General features: G+C 37.9%; 2 protein-coding genes and 1 pseudogene across 2 annotated transcripts in view; all 3 read right to left on the bottom strand.

Annotated features, from left to right (window-relative positions):
- The window catches only part of LOC107730260 (ankyrin repeat and BTB/POZ domain-containing protein 2-like), an 11,146-nt gene extending 1,210 nt beyond the window's left edge, over nucleotides 1–9,936 (bottom strand). Inside the window, exons 1-14 of the mRNA XM_016541038.1 lie at nucleotides 9,801–9,936; nucleotides 7,055–7,262; nucleotides 5,679–5,831; nucleotides 5,239–5,404; nucleotides 4,721–4,810; nucleotides 4,335–4,436; nucleotides 4,042–4,138; nucleotides 3,514–3,637; nucleotides 3,187–3,428; nucleotides 2,664–2,842; nucleotides 2,457–2,562; nucleotides 1,149–1,251; nucleotides 963–1,053; nucleotides 807–875 (exon numbers count right to left, since the gene is read on the bottom strand). Coding sequence (XP_016396524.1) covers nucleotides 807–875; nucleotides 963–1,053; nucleotides 1,149–1,251; nucleotides 2,457–2,562; nucleotides 2,664–2,842; nucleotides 3,187–3,428; nucleotides 3,514–3,637; nucleotides 4,042–4,138; nucleotides 4,335–4,436; nucleotides 4,721–4,810; nucleotides 5,239–5,404; nucleotides 5,679–5,831; nucleotides 7,055–7,242 — 1,710 coding nt within the window. The 5' untranslated portion in view covers nucleotides 7,243–7,262; nucleotides 9,801–9,936. The remainder of the gene's footprint in view (nucleotides 1–806; nucleotides 876–962; nucleotides 1,054–1,148; nucleotides 1,252–2,456; nucleotides 2,563–2,663; nucleotides 2,843–3,186; nucleotides 3,429–3,513; nucleotides 3,638–4,041; nucleotides 4,139–4,334; nucleotides 4,437–4,720; nucleotides 4,811–5,238; nucleotides 5,405–5,678; nucleotides 5,832–7,054; nucleotides 7,263–9,800) is intronic.
- A 12,919-nt stretch (nucleotides 9,937–22,855) lies between these two features.
- LOC107730220 (ankyrin repeat and BTB/POZ domain-containing protein 2 pseudogene) lies at nucleotides 22,856–23,831 on the bottom strand (annotated as a pseudogene).
- Nucleotides 23,832–25,034: 1,203 nt separating this feature from the next.
- b4galnt4b (beta-1,4-N-acetyl-galactosaminyl transferase 4b) overlaps nucleotides 25,035–25,369 on the bottom strand; it is an 84,855-nt gene continuing 84,520 nt past the window's right edge. Inside the window, exon 21 of the mRNA XM_016541043.1 lies at nucleotides 25,035–25,299. Coding sequence (XP_016396529.1) covers nucleotides 25,185–25,299 — 115 coding nt within the window. The 3' untranslated portion in view covers nucleotides 25,035–25,184. The remainder of the gene's footprint in view (nucleotides 25,300–25,369) is intronic.

Here is a 25,369-nt window from a genome sequence, read left to right as displayed (position 1 = left end):
CACTATGTCCAACTGTCTTTGGGCACGCGCACGGCATCTGGTGCGTGAGGTGTGTACGCGCTCTGGTGTAGTTTACGTTAATGGGTGTGTTGATATCCAGCCGAAGAGCAATCAACCATAACTTCAGGCGAGCAGGCTCAGAAGTTGGGAATACGTGGAAAGTCACCAAAGTCACGTGAGAGAACGTAATCTTTTAGTTTTAAGTCGGTTTGAACAATCCGGATAAGCGCAAGTAAGTACCATTTTGATTAGCCGTCGTACCTACAATGACTGTGCACTGTGTAAACAATGAGTGACGTATACGCGCGAGAGATCACTTCCGGCGCTTGCGTAAACTACGCCAGAGCGCGTACACACCTCACGCACCGGATGCCGTGCGTGCGCCCAAAGATAGTTGGACATAGTGGTGTATTAGAGGTAAAATAAGATATAAATACTGTTCGGTTTCTGGCACAAACCGATCGTTTCGTGTCTTAGGACATCAATGTGTCGTCACGAGCCGTAGGGTTTAATTTGGATTTGTCTGTGCATGTTTTTTTTACTCTCATAGATTTTGTTACCATTGCCATGCATTATAAGACAGATAGACTGCAACGGTTGGAGTTAAAAATCATCATATGTGTTCTACTGAAGAAACAAAGTCACCTACATCTTGGATGCCCTGGGGGTAAGCAGATAAACATCAAATTTTCATTTTTGGGTGAACTATCCCTTTAAGTTGACTGCTTTATGCCAACTCCTTAAATTTGATTACAGAAATATAGTTAACAGTACTGTACTATATAGCCTATCCATGTCTTTTTTACCTCCAGCAAATCAGACACAGACACGTCTAAACATTCTGCTCCTCCACAGTAAAGATGTGCCATCATCATCTGAAATAAACATTTACAAGCTATTTTAATGGCATTACATCATATATGTTTGTCTTGTGTATGTTCAGGCTGAGGTTTGCTGATTACCTGGAACGTGCTGTATTTTATGTCAGTGATTTCAATAGCCATGTGGTCTGATGTGCCATTACTCCTGTAGAGACTCAGTAAGTCTCTGAACCTTATATGAAACATGAGGAGCATATATAAAACATAACCAATCACATAACTGATTATATGGCATTACATTCAAATCAGTCTGAGTAAGATACCCACCTCTGTGAAGCAGACATGAGCAGAACTCTGTGGGCATAAAACGGCCTTCCCTCCACCACAAATATCACATCAGACATCTCTGTGTTATTCAGAAAATGAGCATCTGTGAGGGTGACATGGTACATATTAACAATCATAGTCTTTTTGATGCTGAATTGCATATAGTGAGAAGTTACTAGTACTTATTGTATGACAGCATGGAATACTCTTATTTAGCAAGGATGGGCAGAATTTTTCAAAAGTGTTTCCTCCGAGGAGGCAGTGCTCCTCAAAATATTGAATGGAAAAGAAAATTGTAGTACAAAAATAAAACAATATGCCAATATTACAAAATATAACATTAAAAAATTTATAAATCAGTCGTTTTTCTAAAGAAACATTGTCCAACAGCGACACCAGCAGGTAAAGTTACAGCGTGTTTTTCTTGCCTCCCCTGAGCTCGAGTTTTAACCACAGACAGACCCCCTTAAGTGTGCAGTGAGTTTGGTGGGGGTAACTAAGAATGAATGGAGAAAAGTAATTTGAGAGGAGGCAATGCCTCCAACACGATATGATTAGATATGACTGGTTATGTTTGGCTGTGATTGGTTCATACAATAAATCCTGCCTCTTGTGTTCGTGCGCGTTCCACTTTCGCAAATCAGTCTGAATAAACATAATGACTGAACAAAAATATAATGGCGTTAATGGGAAGATGAATTAAAAAAAGTAAGTAAACAACTCTGAGACTTAAATATAACCACTTTGTTTACGTCAAAATAAGACTTAAAATCGCATGAAAACATTATTTGTGGGAGTTTTTAGTGAGTAATCAGCTTGGTGAAATTTAAATTAAATCTCCGTGTTTGTGATCAATATTTACCAAGCGTTGATGGCTGATTATCCGAAAAATTCTAAAATAGTTAACTATAAAAAGAATAGTTAAACATAAGTTCACAAATGAAATATATTGTTTAAATTGTTAAACAATATATTATTTTGGAATAAATGTAAAATGCTTATAAACACTAACTTAATAAGATTCATACTTGGCTTTAAATAGAATATTGATTACACTTAATGTAAAAATATAAAATGGAATTGTATTTTACATTTACATTTGAATTTACATAAAAGAAAGAAAAAAACTGAGGATTTGCCCCCTCATTTCAGAACACCACCACACACCACTGATATGTGTACTATACTATATGTACTATATCTAATTTATTGAGATGCACCTGTATATATATATATATATATATATACCCAAAACTTTTGAATAATAGTGTACATAGGTAAAGTATGGTGTGTGGTGATCTGCATTACCCAGCTGAGCTGTAGGTGTGTCCTTTACTGCCAGAATACACGGGGCGGCTGTAGAGCAAACACAGTGGCTGAAGATGACTGCCAGCTGCTTACGGATATCCTTACTCTGTATTAAAGAAAAGAACACACAGACATTTCAAGTACAATATTTCACTTGGCTGACGATTCTTCAAGCATTCACATGATGGTGATGGATTTTAAGCACACCTTGCTAGTTTTAAAAATGGAGAAGAGGAGTGGAAGGCCCTCTGAGAGCAGCTCCTCGCAGTATTTTTCATCCCCAATAGTGGTGAAGTCTTTAAGGAGAGAAAGTGTGAGTTCAGTCCTGGACTGGAGCTGGGCACTGTGCACTGACTCTAGCCATACGTGCAGCTTCCAAGGCACTCCTGAGAGAGAACAAGAAGCTTCTTAAAACACTTTAAACATTGAACAACAGATTACACAACTAATCTATTACTTCTAAAACTGCCGGTGCTTGTGCTCTAATGGTGAAAAAAGTTGGTAGTAGTTGTTACCTTAGTTGAGAACCACTGTTTAGTGCCTAAAAATAGCAGGTTAATCTTACCAGTGGTTTATTAATAATCTCTCTTTAAGCCTTGACTGAGCCTGTACTCATCGACTTTTATACACTTTGCTATGCACATGCCAAAAATATCTCACTGTTTATGCATATCTAATTCAATTTGTTGTCCATTTTCTTTCATTTACTGTAAATGAGTCAGATGTGTACCCAGTGCTCTGAGCTCCATGGTGACGTCCAGATATCCGTGCTCAGCGCTGTGAAGGCTGGCTTCCTGCAGCGCTCTGATGCGGGCTTTACACAGCCGTGGAGTGCAGACAGACTTTGCATTTGCTCCATCCTTCATTTCCTGTTTCTCCTGCTCCTCTACTCCCTCTGCCAGGATCTCCTCCAGAGAAAGCACGTCTTCCTGCAGCCACTGGGGCTGACTCAAGAGCTTCCTCAACACATTCCTGGAGGAACAGACAATATTCAATACATAATAGCCTAATTCAATCTTGATCAGTGCATGTGTCTGTGTCGTTGAGGGGTCAGTACCTGTGTCCATGCGCTGCAGCGTGACTGAAGCAGTTCATGCCCTCATAGAGTGAGGATGTCAGATGCACCCGCAGCATTGGGTCAGCGCCACGGGACAACAGCAGACTAACCATCTCGTAGTTACCTGAACACACACACACCAGTAAAATTAATATTTTTGTGGAAACCATGATAATTTTTTTCAAGATATTTGTTACACTGAAATATCAAAGGAACAGCATTTATTTGAAATGGAAATATAACATTATATTACTTAGAAAATTATAAATCTCTTTACTGTCACTTTTGATCAACTGAATGGATTCTTATTGATTTCCTAATATTGATTTCTTTCACTAACTGATCTCAAAACTTTGAATAGTAGGCTAGTGTATACTATTTTATATTTACATTGCAAATAGTATCTGCCACTATTTGTGCCAGGGTGAAAATAGCCTCTGCTATAGTTTTCTGTGTTAAGAATACATTCAAACATAACTCTTTAAAAGAAAGCACGTTAAGGATGACTTTGCACTGTTTTTTCCCCACCTGCGGCTGATGCCAGCTGGAGAGGTGTTTCTGCTGAGCTTTGGTGGCCGTTTCTCAGGGCTGTGCCCTCCACATCTGCTCCCACATCTAACAGGAGCTGGAAAGGCAACCAAAGTTCATTTAACATGATAGTCCTCCAATGACAGTTTGTAATGTCAATATACAGTAGAACATGCCTTATTTTGTAAGTCATATTTAAAATGAATGTATGACAGTAAATACATACACTATTCTTGAACCACTACATGAAGTAATAGTACTGTACATGTACTGTAACTAGTGTGCATGTTCACCTGCACTACAGATATGTGTCCATGCAGCACAGCAAAGGTAAGGGCCACCCAGCTGCGGCTCTCAGGATGGACAGAGGGATGTTTTGGTGAACAGTTGGGCACCTGAAAAGAAAAACAAAGTTCAAAACAAAACAAAACATATGTATTTCTTAGTAAACCACCAAAATGCTTCTGCCTATGTGTGAGTATTATACTACAATAAACCATTCATTCAACAAAGCCAATATCCTGCAGAGTGTAGTTCCAGTCCTAATTAAACACACCTGGACTAGCTAATCAAGGTCTACAGGATTAATGGACATTTCCACTGCAGGACTGGACACCCTGGTATAGATAAATAGGTAAAAAAGACATATAATGTGGCTGAACGAGTACAGTGGCATTACCGCTACATCCAAGTTTGCACCAGCATCAATGAGCATGTGCACTAGAGCCTCGTCCCCTGCTGAGCAGGCGTACATCAGAGGAGTCATGCCCTACACACCCACAGAGAGAGAGAAAGAGGGTTAAACATACTTCACCAAAAAACACTTTGTTAAATATACATTACTGCATAACTGCATAATTCTGTTAAAGGGACAGTTCACCCAAAAATGAAAATTCTGTCATACATTACACCCCCTCACTTTGTTCCAAACCTGTATGAGTTTCTTTCTTCCATTGAACACAAAAGAAGATATTCTGAAGAATGTTGGTAACCAAACAATTGACGTATGAAAAAAAAAAAAAAAATGTTTGTCAACTGGTTACCGACATTCTTCAAAATATCTTCTTTTGTGTAAATCATACAGGTTTGGAACAACCTGAGAGTGATAAATGATGACAGAATTTTTATTTTTGGATGACTATACATTTAAGTCATCCATTTTTATTGTGTCATAATTCAAAAGTTAAATAGGTTCACCTGGTCATCCATTGTGTTCACCCCATCCGGGCCCAGAAGCTGGATAGCCTGGCCAATCAGATCAGTGCGGCCACAGTTGAGCATCCGGAAACCAAGATCCAGATTAAACTTGTCTGCGGCAGCCTTTGAATCTAGACGTTTAAAGGAGGTGAAACAGCACTCTGGCCTGAGAAATAGAAAAGGAGAGAGTGAATCTAGAGCTGATTACATAAAAAAAATGGTGAATAAAAAATACAGCAATAACTTGGCAAAATATTCTGACAGATGGAGAGCCAAAGCGAAAAGTTAATTAGGAAAATGTTGAGAGAAGCGGAAATTTTAGACATGTTGCTGCAGTATGTGTATATTTTCTTCTTCTTTTTCTTCATTTACAGTTATGCTTTTATCCAAAGCACATTCAATGTACCATTTGTCAGTACTGAGCTCCAGGAACATCTTACTTGAGCTGTCGAGGTTCACAGTCCAGTCCAGGAAGTAGCTGTCGGGCAGTCTGTCTGACATCATCACTGTCCACTAACAGGCTCCGTCGATGCTCCGCATGCACCATAGAGACTCGCATCCACTCCATCAGAGGAGGAAGAAGAGGAAAAGGCCTGAGAGAGACATAGTATTACTCAGTTAGTTACCAGCATCTCTCACTTTCTTCTTGCCAAAATGCAAACACTCAAACACTCCAAAAAAGGTCAGGGCAGATCAAAAATGGCATAAAACTGGAGCAGAGAGAAATGAGGACAGTATAATTACAAAGGCTGCTGAATTTGGCTCGCCACAGCCTCTTTCAATCCTGCCTTTCATTACCACAAACAAGCCTGGCACTTCATTCTTAATCACAATTTGTATAACAGCATCTGCCGTCTTCAACAGACATGCCGTGTCGCTGGAATTCAAATCAGTGTGATATTACAGAACGAATCCTCTACGGTTTTCTTCTTCTCAAGTATCTGTGCCAGGAGTGCAGTGATTGTGAAGCCTGCTCACAACCATAACTGTCCACCAGCTAAAAACATTAGTATTCCTTATCTGACGTGAATGCAGAGCAAGGTTTCCACACAGAGTAAAGTCGCCTCATCTTACTAGAACAGACCTAATGTAAAATTCAAAGCATTTCTATAATCTATAGAGGGGAAAGTTCATTTCAAAGAAGATATCACTACTGATAGAACACTAGAAGAAGAAGACTGGATAAATGAATCTATAAGAATTGCACTCCAAAAAAACATATTCATTCATTATATCTTCTTTGCTTTCACAAGTGCTGTACTGCATAGAAATCTAATATAATACCTTTCAAATGTTTAGAGTCGGTAAGGTTTTTTTTTACTTTTGAAAGAAATGCTCACCAAGTCTGCATTTATTTGATCAAACATAGTGTAAAAACAGTAATACAGTAAAATATTATTGCTGTTTCTAATAATTTTCTTACTCATGTGATGGCAAAGCTGAATTTTCAACAGCCATTACTCTAGTCTTCAGTGTCATATGATGCTTCAGAAATCATTTTAATATGCTGATTTGCTGCTCAAGAAACATTTCTTATTATTATCAATGTTGAAAACAGTTGTGCTGCTTAATATGTTTGTGCAAACCATGATACAATTATTTAGGATTATATATAAAAAAAAACATTTAAAACAACAGCATTTGTTTCCAAAAAGCCTTTGTAACATTATATCGTAAATGTCTTTACTGTCACTTTTTATCAATTTATTTCTATTAAAGTATTAATTTCCTTTAAAAAACAAAAAAAAACAAAAGGAAGTAAATAAATAAATAAAAGTTTAAGGCTCTTTATGAGGTTTTGGCCCATTAATCTCACCTTTCTTTGCTAAGGGCTATCCTGGGTGGCTCAAGGTTGGGGTTCTCCAGAGACTCCATCTGTGGACTGCATAGGTAGTAATAGAGTGTGTGAAGAGCATCTGGAGACCAGGAGATGGGCTGCAGGCAGAAAGGACGTCCAGGACTAAGACTGGGACTTGCTGAAACTAAACGCTGCATATGGTGCATTGCACGTGAGACCAAGTCACCTAGAGGACACATACACACACATTTAAAGCACAAATGATATAAAATATCTCATATTGTCAAATACTTTCTTTCGAGACACATATAAGCAAAAATAGCCTGCAGAAAAATAATGGAATTCAAATAACTTGCAATAAATGCCTTTAGTTCTGAAAGCAGACAAATGCCAAAATCACAGTGTGCTGCTGATATAGAAAAACCATCTGTGTTTCCAGTTCAACCCCATAAACTAAAGACAGTAGCTGTGCAGCCAAGCACAATTGTGTCATTTTCTTTTAAAGTGCTGACAACACACAACACAAAGTATATTTCAACACAGTAAAATATATCTTCAGACCCATCTGTTTTATGTCCAAATGTGGAAATGGTAGATGGTTCAGATAAACTCAAATGTCTAAGAGCTTTATTCTAAATTACTCCGAGGGGCTTTAAATCTGCTGTTTTTGCCTCTCGATGCAGAAATCCAGACACAAGCTGTTCCCCAAAGCAAGAGAAGATATGATGAGGACAGGCCAAAGACTTACTCCTTAAAGTCAGAGAGGGCTACAGTAAAGACAGTGGACACTGTCCTCCATATGTGAAAAGCATCATAGAGGAAAGAAATGAGACTGAGAGAACACAGCGACAGCAGAGATACATCATTTCATCCTTGAATGGAAATTCACTGCTTTTGTACTTGGTTATTGGTGGATAATCTTTAAATAACAGCTAATATGTGAATGAATAATATGTGAATGAAAGAAAGAAAGGTGTGGGAAACAATCTAAGCAATCAATCACATATGGTCTAAATGGTCCTTAATGAACACTTGTGCTCCTTAGTTGTTAAACAAGGGCTGCTTTACGATTGCTTGAGTGTCTGCAATCAAAAAGTATAAAGAAGGTGCTTTTTACTCCTCTGACCCAAACAGAAGGTGCTCTTGTACCAGCAAAACAACTGCAGGAGTGTTGCTGGTCCCCTAAGGGAGAGTGTGTTTCCCTCTCTGGTGAATGCAAGCAGCGGCCCCCCTGCCTCATCCTGATTACTCCGAGGGGCTTTAAATCTGCTGTTTTTGCCTCTCGATGCAGAAATCCAGACACAAGCTGTTCCCCAAAGCAAGAGAAGATATGATGAGGACAGGCCAAAGACTTACTCCTTAAAGTCAGAGAGGGCTACAGTAAAGACAGTGGACACTGTCCTCCATATGTGAAAAGCATCATAGAGGAAAGAAATGAGACTGAGAGAACACAGCGACAGCAGAGATACATCATTTCATCCTTGAATGGAAATTCACTGCTTTTGTACTTGGTTATTGGTGGATAATCTTTAAATAACAGCTAATATGTGAATGAATAATATGTGAATGAAAGAAAGAAAGGTGTGGGAAACAATCTAAGCAATCAATCACATATGGTCTAAATGGTCCTTAATGAACACTTGTGCTCCTTAGTTGTTAAACAAGGGCTGCTTTACGATTGCTTGAGTGTCTGCAATCAAAAAGTATAAAGAAGGTGCTTTTTACTCCTCTGACCCAAACAGAAGGTGCTCTTGTACCAGCAAAACAACTGCAGGAGTGTTGCTGGTCCCCTAAGGGAGAGTGTGTTTCCCTCTCTGGTGAATGCAAGCAGCGGCCCCCCTGCCTCATCCTGAACTGTGGTCTGCTGCGTAAACAAACCGCCCACAGCTCAGGCGCTCACACACCCCTAGGCCGAGTTGTTAGACGAACGGCACTTAAAATGTACAGATGTCTCTCTCTGTCTTACCATGTACAAACACTCATGCAAAAATAACATTTCACTAGACAGTAATAGACTGAAATGAAAAACTGACAATAACGGTGTTTATAACATTAAACGTTTTAGCAAGAAGAAGAAAAGTGCCTTATGGGTGACCTAATTCTTAAAGAGAACTGCTGTCTTTTACTAGACTGAGAAAAGCTATTTCACCTTGGTTAGTTCACCCAGAAATGAAAACTCTGTCATCAATTACTCACACTCATGTCGTTCCAAACCCATAAGACTTTAGTTCATCTTCAGAACACAAATGAGGACATTTTTTTTTTTATATTCTCTCATCCTTTCTGTCCAATCCTTTGAAAGTCCATGCAATCATGCATTAAAAAGTACAAAAATATATTGTACACAAGTATATACAAGTAATCCATATGAATCAAAAAGTTTAATCCAAGTTTAGGCTTGAACTGCTCAATTCAGATGGATTACATTAACAATGTATGTATTTATATATACATAATAAATATACACAGTACACATACATATATTATGTAAACAAAAACTTTTATTTTGGATGCGATTAATCACGATTAATCGCGATTAATCGTTTGACAGCACTATTCTAAATACAAAATTATTTGTCTTTTACAGTTCTAAAAGAACCATCACTGGAACCCTTGAGTTACCGGAACCAGAATTGCTCATTTCTTATGATTTTCATTCATGTGGCAACAAGCATTTATTTATTTGATTAAACTTATAATATGCAAAACATTGTCACAGTCCTTCAAAAAGAGATGAATATGAATTGAAAAGCTTGTGACTTACTGAGTTCAGAGAGGCTGCCCACACAGGTAGCCAGCAGGGCCTGCTCCAGCGTCCTGAGCTCCAGCTGTGCGTAGGCATTCTCTCTGCTCTCCACCGCTGAGTCTGGCCCCTCAGCATACGAGCTGAAATGAGCAGGCAGGGAGCTGTCTTTTACTAGACTGAGAAAAGCTATTTCACCTTGGTTAGTTCACCCAGAAATGAAAACTCTGTCATCAATTACTCACACTCATGTCGTTCCAAACCCATAAGACTTTAGTTCATCTTCAGAACACAAATGAGGACATTTTTTTTTTTATATTCTCTCATCCTTTCTGTCCAATCCTTTGAAAGTCCATGCAATCATGCATTAAAAAGTACAAAAATATATTGTACACAAGTATATACAAGTAATCCATATGAATCAAAAAGTTTAATCCAAGTTTAGGCTTGAACTGCTCAATTCAGATGGATTACATTAACAATGAACTTTTTGAAGCATCAACGTTTTGGTTCTGTAGACTTTCAATCGAGAGACAGAAATCTGTTGGGTTTCATTAAAGAATATTTTTATTTGTGTTTCAAAGATGAGCGCAAGTCTTATATATAAATGATGATAGAATTTTTATGTTTTGGGGATGAGTTATCCTTTTAATCATTTATTAAGAAAAAAAATCAAGAAGGTTTTAAGTTATTGCTTATAGTTTCATCATAAAGGCTAGATCATGATAAAACAGTGTTAATACACGAATCAATGACTCTTATGAACCAGTTCTTTTTAGTGAATCAACAAAAATATGAATCCAAAACATAATATACAGGCAAACAGTTTAGCTGTTTACATGAAATGAATGGATCTTATGTACCGGTTCTATTTAGTGAATTATAAACCCTTTTATTATTGATAGCTCACCTAGTCATAAAAACACATTTTCAGCAAGATTAAATCATTAGAACTCAAAGTACCATTCAATCTATTCAAATTTGATCTATTTATTATCATGTCTCTAAACGTGAACTCTTCCGTCAGTGTTGTGCAACTGTAATAATTATGGGGGGGGAGACAGACTGCCAGGCGAAAGTCAATCGTTCCCATATACAGTATGTGTCTCTGACAGAGATAAGAGGAGGAAGTGTGGTAAGTTATCATTTCCTCTGCTCAGAACATAGCTCTTTCTCCTGACTTTAGTCTTGTCTTCCTTGCTCAATTATTTATGCTTTGTCTTATTGCTTTTCTAAATGTCTCCAAGTGTCGATTCAACTCCTGGAGATGTTTTTTTTTTTGTAGATTAATTATTAATTATAATGTACAATAACCATGATTTTTTTTCAGCTATGTCTGGCACATACAGATTGTCATTGGAAATACATAGCTCTCAACAGAAGGGTGATCTTTTTCATCCCACCACAGCATAAGTATAATTCATAAAGAATATACCAATCGCCACAGCGTTATGAAATGTTATCTGTTTTATCTTGAATGCAGAATTGATACCTTGCCAAGCTTTCAGAAACAAAGTGCAAAATGATAGTGAGTAAAATATAATGAGCAGATCATATGTTTGGCAGCTGATTTATCAAGCCCAAATGCAGGGTTTTTTTTTTTTTGCTTCCTTTTTTATTTGATTTGAAATCCATGCCATTTCCCCTGGATCCCTCTTTCAGTGGGTATCAGAAGGGGATCAAATGAGGGATTTGTATGTGGATTTGTTTTCTTCATCAAGCTAAACGATAAACCATTCATAAGGTACAGTGCACACATTCATCTGTGCCACGATGACTCAAAATATCTCTCCAGATGTTGACCACCTGATTTATTGGGGCCATTTTTATAACATCATTGTTATTGAACTGTATTTCTCTTAGAGCTATTTGGGTGAACAAACTCATTGTGAAGTCGAGTGAACCATGGCCTCGCTCGACCGCTGCCAATGTATTGTTTTTGCTACAGCAGCAGATTCTCAGCTTAGTGTGCTACGACTGACTACTAAACACAAAAGAGTGATCATCAGAGCAAACGATAGCAGTTTTCCGAACAATATTCAATTATATAGTTTTTATGAACAGAATCTGATGTTAAAAATATGTATAAAAGGAAGTTTTGCACATATGTAGTATTTAGTCAGAATATAACTGCATGTTTATAACCACATATGAATATGTCCTGAACTGAGGCAGTCTGGTCTAGTTGAGGTCATTTCACATGTGCTACAGATCATATTATTATCTAATACAGTGCAGCTGAAAATACACAAATATGTCTTTATAGAGACCCCAAATCTAAAGCAGGTTCGCTGGTCTAGGCTCTGCAGCCAGATGGGTTTGTATATGGGTCCGGGTGAGCCACAGGGTGTGTGATGCAGCTGGTCAGGCTGTGGACCCACAGACCCAAACCCCTCTATCCAGGACACACCCGTTCCCTCTCCCACAGCTAGCCGTGTCTATACTGGCAGCCGAGAGGCTATGACATGCGTCATAAGCAGCCACACACTCCCACAGACACACATACATGCACATACGCTCTCATCTGCTACCATCATTGCGGACTGAGGAAGAGGGGAATGTGTGTGCACTGCCATTATGTGGAGAGAAATCGAGCTCACGCACACCACTGATGGGAGACTGGGAAATCCATGAGTGTCATAGGCCTGCCCAGGAGTTACTCTGCCAATGAAAGAGAGAAGCTCTGGCAGAAAATACTCTTGAAGTGAGATGAGCATATAGAAGCAATATTTGCTGAAGGGAATCCAAGTGTACCTGGTAGGGAAAATTGCATCTATATAATGGACCTCTACTAAAGTGTTCATGTGTGCACTGTAGAAAACCATCATAAAACCAGAAAGATGTCTGGCAAATGATATGGTATCTGCTTTCAGAACTCCATCGGAGACATCTAATATTGATTTTTTTTAGAACTGAAAAGTGCTTGTTTTCAAGGTGCCAGACTGTTAAGAACTTCCTTTGGATCTCTATTACAAAAATTCTCAGGTTTGTGTAACACAACAACTGTTTTGATCTTTTGAGACAATTTTGGACCTAAGAAATAAAAATATGAGCACATTACTCAATATAAGTGAACAAAAATGTCAAAAGTAATGCTCACCCAAGCAATTGTTAACAATTTTGGTAAAACTTGTCTTAAAGCCTTTATGTATAATGCATTATAAAGGGGTATTAAAGGGTATAATGCATTATAATTTTTCATAATGTGCGTTGTAATACATCATATCTTGTCGTAAATAATTATAACCAAATTTAAAATGCATAGTGTAACAATGAATTGATAAGTGTTATGATGTATTAACTGTGGTTACATTTATTCATAAGATTGGGCAATGCATTATAAGGTGCATTACAAGGCATAATTAATGAAAACTACTTTTAGAAAACTACTTTTACTATAACTTACTATAATAAAACTACTTTTATAATGCATTATACACAAAGGCTTTAGGTAATGTGTCACCATTATTTTAATGATTTTTTAATTATTTTACTTTTATTTGTAAATATTCATTATTGTCATGATATGCACAGTAACCAATAAATGACCAATTGAAAATAAATTGAAATCACTTGTTTTAAATGCTAGTGATTTAGGCATCATTCGTTATCATTTATGAATATTCATTTTGAGATTTGCTAAGATTACATTTAACAGTTAAATTCTTTTTATTTTAGATGATAGAAAACATAATCTAAACCTAAAAATAGGTGTGTAAATGAAATGAAATTAAAAGTAAATCCAATGCTGATTGATACAGATAAATTAAATAAATCTTTAATATCAGGCATAGTTACCTGAAAGAACAATTTGCTTTACTCCAATGCTCTGCAATGTGTTAAAATGACCTAACTTTGACTTTAATACCATTTCACATTAAGATTCATTATCCATTTGTTGTGTTAAATAACTGGCCAGTTCTTTCATTCAAAATTGTTCTCCAACAGAGAACAAATCCCTTAAGAAACTGCTGAAAGAAACCTTTCAATTGCAAGCTCAAATGTAACCCCACTAATTTGCTTAAATATGAGTGATCAACCTATTTTGCTTGCCTGATTTGGCTCAGGTAATACGGTGTGAACACAATGCTCCAGTCACACGCTCCCACAACACTACCATTCTACACAGGGCACAATGGCACAAGTGTGCTGAAGAGCCAGAGTCAATCGGCCCTTGTTGTGTTATAGGTGCTGTACTGGAAGTGCTTGTTGATTGAGGACGTGGAGTGCTGACTGCTATCTCTAAGTGTTAAAGGGGAGGTGCCCTGTTAGTTGTGTGTGACTGTGCACACGGACCATTTCAGCCAAGACTTCCCCTCTCCAGAGGGCAGACCACAGAGTGATGATAATAACAACTTCCTGCATCCTGTTCTGCTACTGATTTAAGATGCAACCCCCAACTCAGCGGAAGAGCTTTGCTTTTACAAATCAAGTCAAGAGGGAAAGGTCAAAAGATTTACTTCTTAACAAGCTTGGCCTACTTTCTTTTCTTTGCTGTTTTCACCTAATAAAAGAGTTTGAAGTTAATAAATCCAATAGATTTCCAGCATCATGTAACTTTTATTGTAATATTTCATTTAAAGTTTATGATATATCCAGTAAAAAGAGAATGAACTCAAGAATATAACTGAAACAGTGGGTGGCTCATAAAGCAGATGGCTCTCTTACTGTGGCAATAGTAACCTGAGTGCACTGTAAAATCTAATTAGTTGGGCTTACTTAAAAAAAGCATGCAAACCGATTGCCTTGAAAAAACTAAGTAAAGTGAAATAGGAATAGTATGTTGTACTGACAGATGCTTAGTTAGTATAGCTTACTTACACGAGAGTTCTAGTAACTAAAAAAGAACTGTACGGGCTACTTGATCCTTTCATTTAGGTTTACTCATGACTTAGTATAGCTACTCACTGACTCCCAGAGTGCATTGCGGCATGAATAAATTATGCAGTTGCTTTGTTTTACAGTTGTTGATTTTATTTGCCAATTTTATTTGCTGTCTTGTGTCAGAAGTAGCACAACAAAAAGAACAAATAAAATGGTTATTGTTACAGTTAATGAAAATAAATGAAATTGAATTGTTACCATTGTCGTGGTTCACGTGCTGAATGTTTAAGTCTGTGTGTGACTTCAGTATATTACCACACACTATTTAAGGATTATATAAACCCAAATAAAAGCATCTCAGGGTATTTATGAAAATAGAAACTTGATAAAATTCATTAATAAACACACACAATAAATACACTAATGCTTTAATTATTTGAATATTTTAAGTAAGTGTCACTCAAAACAGTAAGTAAATTGTTTTATTTGCCTTGAAAGTAGCTGTAACTTAATAAAACCTAGTAAGTATAACAACTAAGTAAAGATAACTAACTAAATCTAAGGTAAACTATTGGATTTTACAGTGTGCAATAGAACCTTCTAGAACCTTTGTGAATGAGAGGCTCCTGGAGTTTAACAGTCTTCATAATGATAAAGTTAAACATCAAGCAGATCTTGGCATGGTGCCGCTACTCCAGGTGTTCACATACTCAAATGCAAGAGCGAAAACAGCGTTTCACCGGCATGCTACTGCCAAAACATCACTTATTCAGCTCAGTTTCAAAGAATATGAGGATGATTCTTCAATTAGGGGCACTTTTGACTACTTGAAATTTTGAAAAATGAAACCATTTTTGTGTAACACTCCAAAGAGAAAGGAAAAATTGAAATCGCATCATATGACCCCTTTAAGGTCCAATTCAGACTATTAACAAACCATTGACTATGACTTTTGCATCAATAAACTCCTAATTTGCTGCTTATTAGTTAGTACGGTAGTTCTTATGTTTAGTTATTGGGTATGAACAGGGATGCAGAATATGGTCATGCAGAATATGTGCTTTATAAGTACTAATAAACATATGTTCATAATAGGTATGCTAATAAGCAACAAGTTAACAGTAAGAATTGGTCCCTATACTAAAGTGTTACCCTATTTTGCAGTTACAATTATAAAATGTTTGAAAAATTGCACAAATAAATACCAAATGACTTGATAAAATAAAATAAGAGCAAAGTACTTTTTTTTTTTTTTAACTAAGTTTCCTGATTCAACACATTTTGTAAATTATTACTGGGTCAAGTCCAATGTTCCCTCTAATTTTTTTTCTTGCTGAGCAAAAACATTCTTTATACCAGACCTGTACAGCGCGCACACAAAAAAAGTGTGTAACTTTTAACTTTAATGTGCTATTTGTATTTAATTTGACCCGTGACTAAATGATGTACATTTTAGGTTACCTGAGAAAACTTTCATATGACCCCTTTAAGGTCCAATTCAGACTATTAACAAACCATTGACTATGACTTTTGCATCAATAAACTCCTAATTTGCTGCTTATTAGTTAGTACGGTAGTTCTTATGTTTAGTTATTGGGTATGAACAGGGATGCAGAATATGGTCATGCAGAATATGTGCTTTATAAGTACTAATAAACATATGTTCATAATAGGTATGCTAATAAGCAACAAGTTAACAGTAAGAATTGGTCCCTATACTAAAGTGTTACCCTATTTTGCAGTTACAATTATAAAATGTTTGAAAAATTGCACAAATAAATACCAAAGGATTCTTTGATAAATAAAAAGTTAAAAAGAACAGTGTTTATTCAAAATAGAAATGTTGTGTTACAATATACACTATTATTCAAAAGTTTGTGGTCAGTATTTTTATTTTTTAAAGAAATCAATATGTTTAACAGAAAACAAACTGAAGCATTTAAACTGAGATCTGTAAGTTAAATATAAAAAAAAAAACGTGAACGTGAATTCTTCTATAGCTAGGCTATCTAAGCTTCCCTATGAAGTACCGTTTGCACGATACACCTGTGTGTGACTGTAAATGTCTTGTTACCGTTTTTTACTGTAAAATGTTTTGTTACTGTTCTGTGCCCATCATCCGCTATTTCCAGCACTTAATCAAGCCACTCTTCTTTAATACATGATGACGTTTTATTTCACATGTCATTGCGTTTGCGTTGGCTCTCGATTTGAGCTATTTCGTCCGCATTAAAATATTTGGTTTCTACAGCGACTCATTTGGCGCACATCATTCTCTTTCTATGAAACCGCATTCACCGGTTCTAACTCTATAGCGGTTTACCCGAGCATTGCAATTCATTCGCTTTCGCAAATGGCTTTCCCAACTCATTTATGCGTGAGCGCGGCACATTATTTCTTCTGCGCGCTTAGAGGGAACATTGGTCAATTCACCGTTAGCGCTTAATTTATACAATACTGTTTCAAAGCAGCGTCACAGTAATAAATAGGAAAACAACAGAATCAATGATGCAAACGTTTTTAAATATGAGACTAATTCAAATTGTGCCGAAAATCAGTTCTAAAAAGACAATAACGTCATTGTTTAGTTCAAGCCAGTTCAGTGTTGATTCAGTTCAGTTCAATAACTGTGTAAAGTTAATCAACTATGAAAAAAGTTTAATTCAGCTATAATCAGCTCTAGAAGACAACTGTTGTTACTCATCTCAAATCAGTTCAATGTTGATTTAATTCAGTTCAATAACAGTTTTGATATTTCAAAATTCATCAATTATGAAACAAACAGCTCTACAGAAGACAACAGTGTCTTCATTCAGCAGTGTCAGTGCAGTCAAATCGAGAATATTCATGAATATTAAGTGTCTTTACAGTTCTAATTCCCAACTATTTAGAGGTATTTCTTTCGAGATATCTTACAGGAAAAGCTCCACTAAATGAAGTATCACCCATTTATGGATGATCTCTGTGACTGACAGACAGGTCACTCATCACAACCTCTCACTTTAGCCTTTTGACACCACTTGCTACCTCAAGCCATAACTAAAACAGTTTGACAGCCTGGTCTGTATCAGAGCGGCCTGTGTGAGAGCTACAGTCTAAAGCCAAGAATTCACTCTGAAGCCTCATTCTTGTGATAGATGGAAAAAGCAGAACTACAGAAACTCAGTGCTACACAGGATCTCCATCTGCCCGCTTCTCTCACCCATAAACCCCTGAGCCAGTTTCCACCTAGGCAGTCATTTCAATTGCAAAGTATTTCTGTAGCAGTTCTTCAAAACATGTCATGGCTATAAAGTGGATTTCCTGATCTGGGGGTTGAATGGAGGACACAGTCTCTTTCTGCTGATAGCTTAATTACTTACAGTCTATTCACTGGGCTTCGCAGACTAACAGGGTTATCGCTGAGTAGGATTTTAATGTAATTTAGCTTGTCAGACTGCAATATTAATCAAAGTTGGAGGGTTTGGTAAGTATGGGATATGTTGAGGAGAGACGACATTATAACATTAATCATGCAGAGCTAATCCATAAAACATGATGGGTGTCAAGACTCAAGGCAAACAGATACTGCTAAATAAATCACTCTGTGTAATTGCTGTGATGACACACACTTGATTAAGTTGCGCTCTGTGGTAAATAATCCACATACATCACTCAAGGAACACAATGTGGATGCTTAATTATCCTCTATTAACCCTTTGAAATAACTTTTTGTTGATTACATCACATTCAATTCACACAAGATCCTCAGTTAACAACATTTATATTCACCCAAGCTATACATAAGGCTAAAATCGTGTTTGACACCTACTTTAACAGTTAATGGTGGAACAAAGAGGTGTAGAGTAACTCACTGTATTCTTAACATGACTGATTAGCAGTGATTTTTATGGGCTGTCAGGAGCTATGGTGTTCCCCAGCGTATACTTATTCACGTAAGTGCTTTTTCTGTGCTTTATGAAAAGCTCCAAGGAACATTGTTCTTTGAACATTAGCAATGTGTAAAACCTTTAGTCTTGCACATATATTTGGATTAATGAGGTGCTAAAGGGAACAGTTCCTTTCAATTGTGAGTGCTCTTTACGTGAGCATAAGTGATTCGATGCTTGTAGTAACAAAACAGTGAAGCAGCCCCATAAAATGTTTTATGTTGTATCATAAAATGCTACATTCCTACATACGTTTAGATCTTGTTTGATGTAAATCAAACCGCAAGTGTTTCCTCTCTCTTCCCGTTTAAACAGAATTGGACTTCACATGGCGCAGAGCTAAAGGGATAGTTCACCTACAATTGAATATTCTGTCATCATTTATTCACCCTAATGTTGTCGTTCCAAACCTGTATGACTTTGTTTCTTTTATAGAAACAATAATCATATATTTTGAGCATCCAGATCTAACAAAACACATTTTATGCGGTGATGATTTTGTATGAATTCGTACAATGTGATTTGTGGGAAAACTAACGATTTTTAGAAAAAAAGTAAGCATGAAGGTCCATCCCTAAACTCAACCATTGTTTGAAAATGTGTGAATGAAATCATACGTATTCATGCCATCTACCCACCAAAAAACAGTTATGAACTGCGATGAGACTGTGATTTTCTCATTTCTCATTTCATTGTTTTTTTGTGCATACAATGGAAGTCAATGGTGATCAAAATGGTTTGGTTACCAACGCTCTTCAAAATATCTTCTTTTTGTGTTCCACAGAAGAATGGAAGTCATATACAGGTTTGGAACGACATGAGTACATTTTGGGGTGGACTATCCCTTAAAATTCAAACAGAAATCAGCGATGGACATTTGCCTGAATTTTGATGAATCTGAAGTCAATTCAGTGCAACTTCCATGGCCACCCTGAATTTAAACTAAGTAACACCTCTTTGGAACAGATGCTAATGGATCCAGGCAGGCATGCTGGGGAGTTGAGGAAGGTCAACTCGCACACAGAGCAGCTGTCATTGCATGCTTTAGGAAGGCACCTTCTCCTCTTCTTATAGAAAGCATTTGTCCACTCTAGGTGCTCGAGGGCCCAAGTGAGACGATGACGATGTCTATAATAGCACTCAAAGGCTACATGTGCAAACACAGAGCATAGGCCTCCTGTGAAATACTATAGCAGCTTCTGTACATCCAGCACAGCAAATGTTTACTTCTAAATATTCTCAGAGGACATTTTGGACTTCCGAGAAAATCTTAGTAAAGTAGAGCGAATAATCTTACTCAAGAAAAAGGTTCAGCCTTTTAAACGCACTTGAGTTTTAAATGACCATGGCTGGGAAATGTTCTAATTTCTGCGGTTTGTAGTCAAGCTCAAAGAAACTGGGCTGTGTGGGCGGAAAGTTTTATGAGGATAATTAACCAATGATGATTACAAGGCTCCACACACAGACCAAAACTCAACACCCCATTCTGTGGGACTGCTCTCACGCTGCACAGAGCCAATCTGATGTGAACTGTGTCTCACCTGCATCCCCTCGTTTGACCGGCTCTTTTATGTCCTGTCTGTCATTAAAGCCAAGTGGGGACCTCAATTAAATCAGACTATTTATTCAAAGGCCCTATCGCTTTCCTTCCAGAAGAATAACATGTTTCCGTTTGACATCTTGCATGGCTGAGTCATAATGGCCATTATTAGCTTGTTTATTGTGAAGGCTTGTCTGTGACTGCAGTTGACCTCCGCCTAAAATTATAGGGATAAAATGATCAAATACAATCAAAAACTGATAAACAGTTCTTTTAGTAAACTAGCTTTAATGGTACAAAAGTTGTGAGTGAAAGCAAGAACTAATAGACGTAAATACATTTTGTGGTTATTAATGCAACATTTTCCAAGGTTTTCACTGCTGTGCTCTCTCATTTTGAAGAGATGCTTGTTTTTTTTTTAATTACCCCCTGCCAGCCACTGGTGGGTTGTATATATTTTCAGCTGGGATTTTCCCAATGGCCTGCCACAACACTGTTTTAAGTTCATAAAAACCCAACAAACTACTTTGCTATGCAGACCTAATAATATATCGAATAAACAAATAAATTTCAAGAAGTGGTGTTTTGTGTATTAAGTGGCAACCTACAATATAAATTCATCATAATTCACACTGCTCAAGGCAGTTTGTGTGGACAAATGCATAGAGACCATAGAACAAGACCACAGCAGCTTTCACAATAGAAAATGGCCTTTTTTTGTCATTTAAGCTGTGCAGCATTAAACAGTTCCAGATGTGGTTCTGCTCAGCATGTGAGACAAGAGTGTTTGACATGAAAGCCTATATGCCAGCCTTCAGTCTCTTCCCGCTGTCTCTAAATAAAAAGTACTATTTCTGTTTCTCAAACATCAGATTTCCTGGATGAATGAAATTTGAAATTGACATACCAATATGTGTATGCAAATAATATTTTATACAACATATTTTACTTCGAGAGCTGGATGTGAAGTGTGCTTCATAGAATGGCATGTGACTGCTGAGTTTCTAAGCCTCAGTATCACACAGGTCAGCTGTGTCTCAGTGTAAGTGTGCAAAACAACTTTACCAGCCACGGGTGATTGAGCACGAGTGCACTGTCACATCAATCATGCTGAGTGTGTACATGTGAATCGGATTAATACATTTCTAAGCCTACGCCTCCAGAAGTGTCTGAACTACACCAAAACTCTTAAAAATAAAGGTGGGTGTCAGATCAGTGCCATTGAGGAACCATTTTGGATTTCCCAAACAATTCTTAATTATTTTCTTAGAGTGAAGAACATTTTAATAATCTAAAGAACCTTTTGTGCAATGGAAAGGTTCCCTGGATGTGAAAGGTTCTTCATGGAACCATACATGCCGATAAAGAACCTTTATTTTTAGGAGTGTAGGGTGCAAAGTAAAAACCACACACAGCGAGATGTTAATAGCTACCACATTCAGATGTACAAAGTGTAGTGTAGTGTATGTAGTATGTAGTTTGTGTGCTGCTGTTGGCATTACAGCAGCTTGATGGTTTCTATTTCAATCAATAAACTCTTACTTTTCTTCGTGAAAGGCATGAAAATGAAAACATCATTTCCTCTCTTGTCCCCAAAAGACACTCTTTCTGCACAGTGCCAAGCAGACCAGCTTCATACAGGCTGCCCTGTCACAGAGACGATCACCAGACTGATTTAAACCAGAGGGAGAGTGTGTGATGGCTTTCCATTCTTCTCACTCTGGCCTCTCTCACTTGTTTCTGCTTATTTTCCACAGCTTGCATGGCTTGTGGATGGCTTAGAGCAGAACAATAGGCTTTTTGTGCACTTCTGAAAATGCGTGTGCCTATTGGGATGTACAGCCATAGCTAAACCTTATTTATAATGTACATCCCACCATTTAATCAGTAAGTTCTGATACAGAGAGAACCGTCGAATTAAGAAAACAAATACAGACAGGTAACAAATATAACACATCAAGGCTGAATCATTAAATGTTTAGCTATAATTTAATCAGTATTACTTATGACAGTCTACAACAAAATTATGGATGCACAGGTTTAATAAGCCTGTCTACTCGTGCCAACAGATAGCAAATATAATTTTCTTATATTCGCCCAACCAGTTTATTGTATGATACACCAAAGGCAACGCATCACTGGGCCTTGAGTTGTCGTGCATAATGATCAGATTCAGACTTGTGGGGAGACTTGCGTTTCTGACATTTGTTTATGCATAATTACGCAGAGCTGACATCCCTCTTTGAGACAAGATGAAAGTGAAAACGATAATTAGTATTTTCACCGAGACCAAGATCAAGGTGCCCTTCAAAGACTCAGAATCTAATCAAATCACGCATTTGTCTCTGTATACAAAATAATAATGAATACATTTTACATGCAGAGATCATGTTACATTACAAATGTAATTATTTTACACTTGTAATTGTAAATTAGTGTTAGCTATTATAGTTTTTAATAGAATAAGAAATTAAAAGTGCATCAGTGAAAATGAATTAATTGGTCAACTGTAACACATACAGTTGTATCAAACATTTATTTTGAAGGCACTCTATATTTCTCAAGTCACATGAACTCATTGTATTATATTATATTATATTATTATATTTTTTGGTATGACTATGCACAGTAATGTTAAAGACTCTACAAATAAAACGAACCACAGGCCCTAAATCAATGACCACCATAGGAAACTCCCAGGATAACCGAAGTGCTCCAAATGTAACTTTCCTTCCTGGGTTTTAATGCTATAAACAATGGACAGTGTAAAGTGTTAACTACTCTTACATTCTGTTAATTAGTGTCTTACCATTGGCGTTCTTCCCGCAGATGAGATGTTCAAAGTTTTGAACGAGACCAAATATCTCCGCGTCATTGCTGACGACAGCCTCCAGCGCCTCAGGGGTCACTGGAGAGGTGTTGATCCCGCTCTGCGCCGCCAGCACACGGAGCCCGAACTCCTCCACTAGATTTTCAATGCAAGCGGTCAAACAGATGGCCGCGTACTCGTGAATGCGCACTGAGATGCGAGTGTCCACCATCCAGCGGAAAAAGCGTCCGACAGACAGACTCAGTGTGCAGCGGGAGGACTTGCTCTTGCGCAGGACCTCTCCGGCGCTCATGCTGTACAGCGAGATGGCTCTGACCGCGGCCGAGACGCAGCTTTCCGCCAGCGCCCAGCTCATGACCAGTCTCATCGCGCTCTGCACCTCGAACCGCGTGCACCTGCAGTGCACGACACTCAACCGCTGCGCCTCTCTGGAGATCCGCAACAAAGCTCTGCGCATAAGCAGTGACAGACTCCTGACGCTCTCTGGTGTGAAAGACTCTCCAGCAACTTTACGCAGGACAACATCGATCTCGTCATCTGTACAAGGGAACTCTTCTAACTCTGGTAACCTCGGACATTTGGAGAAGATGTCCTCTGGGTCTTCAGGAAGCACCGTGTTCACTGTGTCCCAGCTGTTGTTTCTGCTGTTCATGGAATCCGTGTAGCTCCACCAGTTCCCTCGCTGTGGAGAGCTGTTGAGCGCCTGCGAGTTGGACTTGGAGGAGGACAAGCTGAGGGATCTGTAAGAATCACCGGCTCCATATCCAGAGTCCAGGGTCAAATCCTCCAAAGTCTTCATAGCAGTATTGCTCAAGGCTGCCATATCTTGCTTATTTATGTAAGTGGAGTGATTTATTCTACGTTTTCCAATATATAGGACTTAACAGGAGGTGCACTGGTTAGTAGACACGCAGCGCAAAGACAAACTCCTCGACTTAAGTTAACGCACGTCCATCGTAAAGCACAGCTCTTGGTTTAAAGGTCTGCACACATGGGCAATCCAGTGCCGTATGACCCACGCTGGTCAGACAAACTTTTGACAGCTAAAAGTTTCGTCCAATCAGCGCACAGCTTTCTCTTAACCAATCAGACACGCGCAACGCTCGCGCAGTTCAGTGCAAAGTCAGAACATAGGACAAGAGTTCGGTCTTTTTTTTATTTTTAATTCTATCTAAACACAGTCTACCACTAATTTATATCACTATCGATACCACTAAACTTAATAAATAAATGTTGTTTGAATGACATTGATTAGTCTCGGGTTAATAGGCAATACATAGCAGCTAACTTAAACAAATTAAAGTGGTATACTAATTCTATAAAGGTGAAATATTCCTGCATCTGTTTGATGCACGTTTATGCCCTCCTGTTGTGGTTAGTAGAAGGATTATGCTGAAATAATATCTGAACAAGATTCATTTGAATTAACTTTATTTATTCTTCAAAACAAGAAATTTTAACAGGGAAAAGTACATACCTAAATCCTCTACAAACAATTTCACAGAAATCATCCCTTCATCAAAACTTGTCTGTATTACTGTGTAAGTCTAACACTCATTATAATTTGGCACCCTCTATTGTAAGTATTTTGAAGTATATTCACAAGTATTGTGAGCCCAAACCTCTGCTATTTTAAACTACTCGTTAAGTTTTAAATAAAGAGACAAACTGCAGAATATTAGACAACCCCCTCTCTTCACATTTCTTTTAAAACACACCGTCTCCCTGACATGGCTGCATCAACACGACTGCTGTTCCTGAAACCACGCCTTCTTACTTTGCGTGCACATTTGGGCAGCATTATACTAATATTTCCACATAGTGATGTAGATATGTGGGGGCGTGTTAGAACGAGGCGTTTTAGGTAGGCGTGGTTGACTCTTGGATTTGGATTTGAGACTTTAGTCTTTGCAACTTTACAGATCTTCTTTATGTACCAAGAGCTTGTAACACTCCAAAGAGAAAGGAAAACGTGAAATCGCATCATATGACCCCTTTAAGACTGGCAAAGAAGCATTTTTAAAATGTCTCATATGCATGTGCCTTCAATTATCCACTTTCAGCGTTCTCCTGGTTTCTTCATAGATTCATAATTTACCCATAAGTTACCCATCAATGAACTTGGCAAAGCCCTTAAGAGAATCTTGTTCATCAAACTCCAGCGCTCACATCAAACACAGTGTGGCAGGCCCATGTTCCCCTGAGCATCGACTGGGGCAGAAATGGCCACCACACACACTAAGCCAGCCAAAAACAACAGCAGGGTCCTCTGTGCTGCTCTGTTATCCTTGAGATGGTCTTTTAATAGGAATGTTCCACATGCCCCGTTTGGAGTGGAAATAGTGGTAAAAGTTCCTCAGTCGCAGTCTTTCTACCTCTAGTCCGTTCTGCAGAACCCTGAGAGAAGATGTGACAGAGGAAGAGAGACAAAACACAGTAGTTACACCAACACTGGAACTAAGACTTG

The sequence above is a fragment of the Sinocyclocheilus rhinocerous genome, unplaced genomic scaffold (assembly GCF_001515625.1).
Source record: "Sinocyclocheilus rhinocerous isolate Xijiao unplaced genomic scaffold, SAMN03320098_v1.1 scaffold368, whole genome shotgun sequence".
NCBI lineage: Eukaryota > Metazoa > Chordata > Actinopteri > Cypriniformes > Cyprinidae > Sinocyclocheilus > Sinocyclocheilus rhinocerous.
Note: the sequence above shows the minus strand (reverse complement) of the source record. Positions and strands in the feature narration are given on the sequence as shown.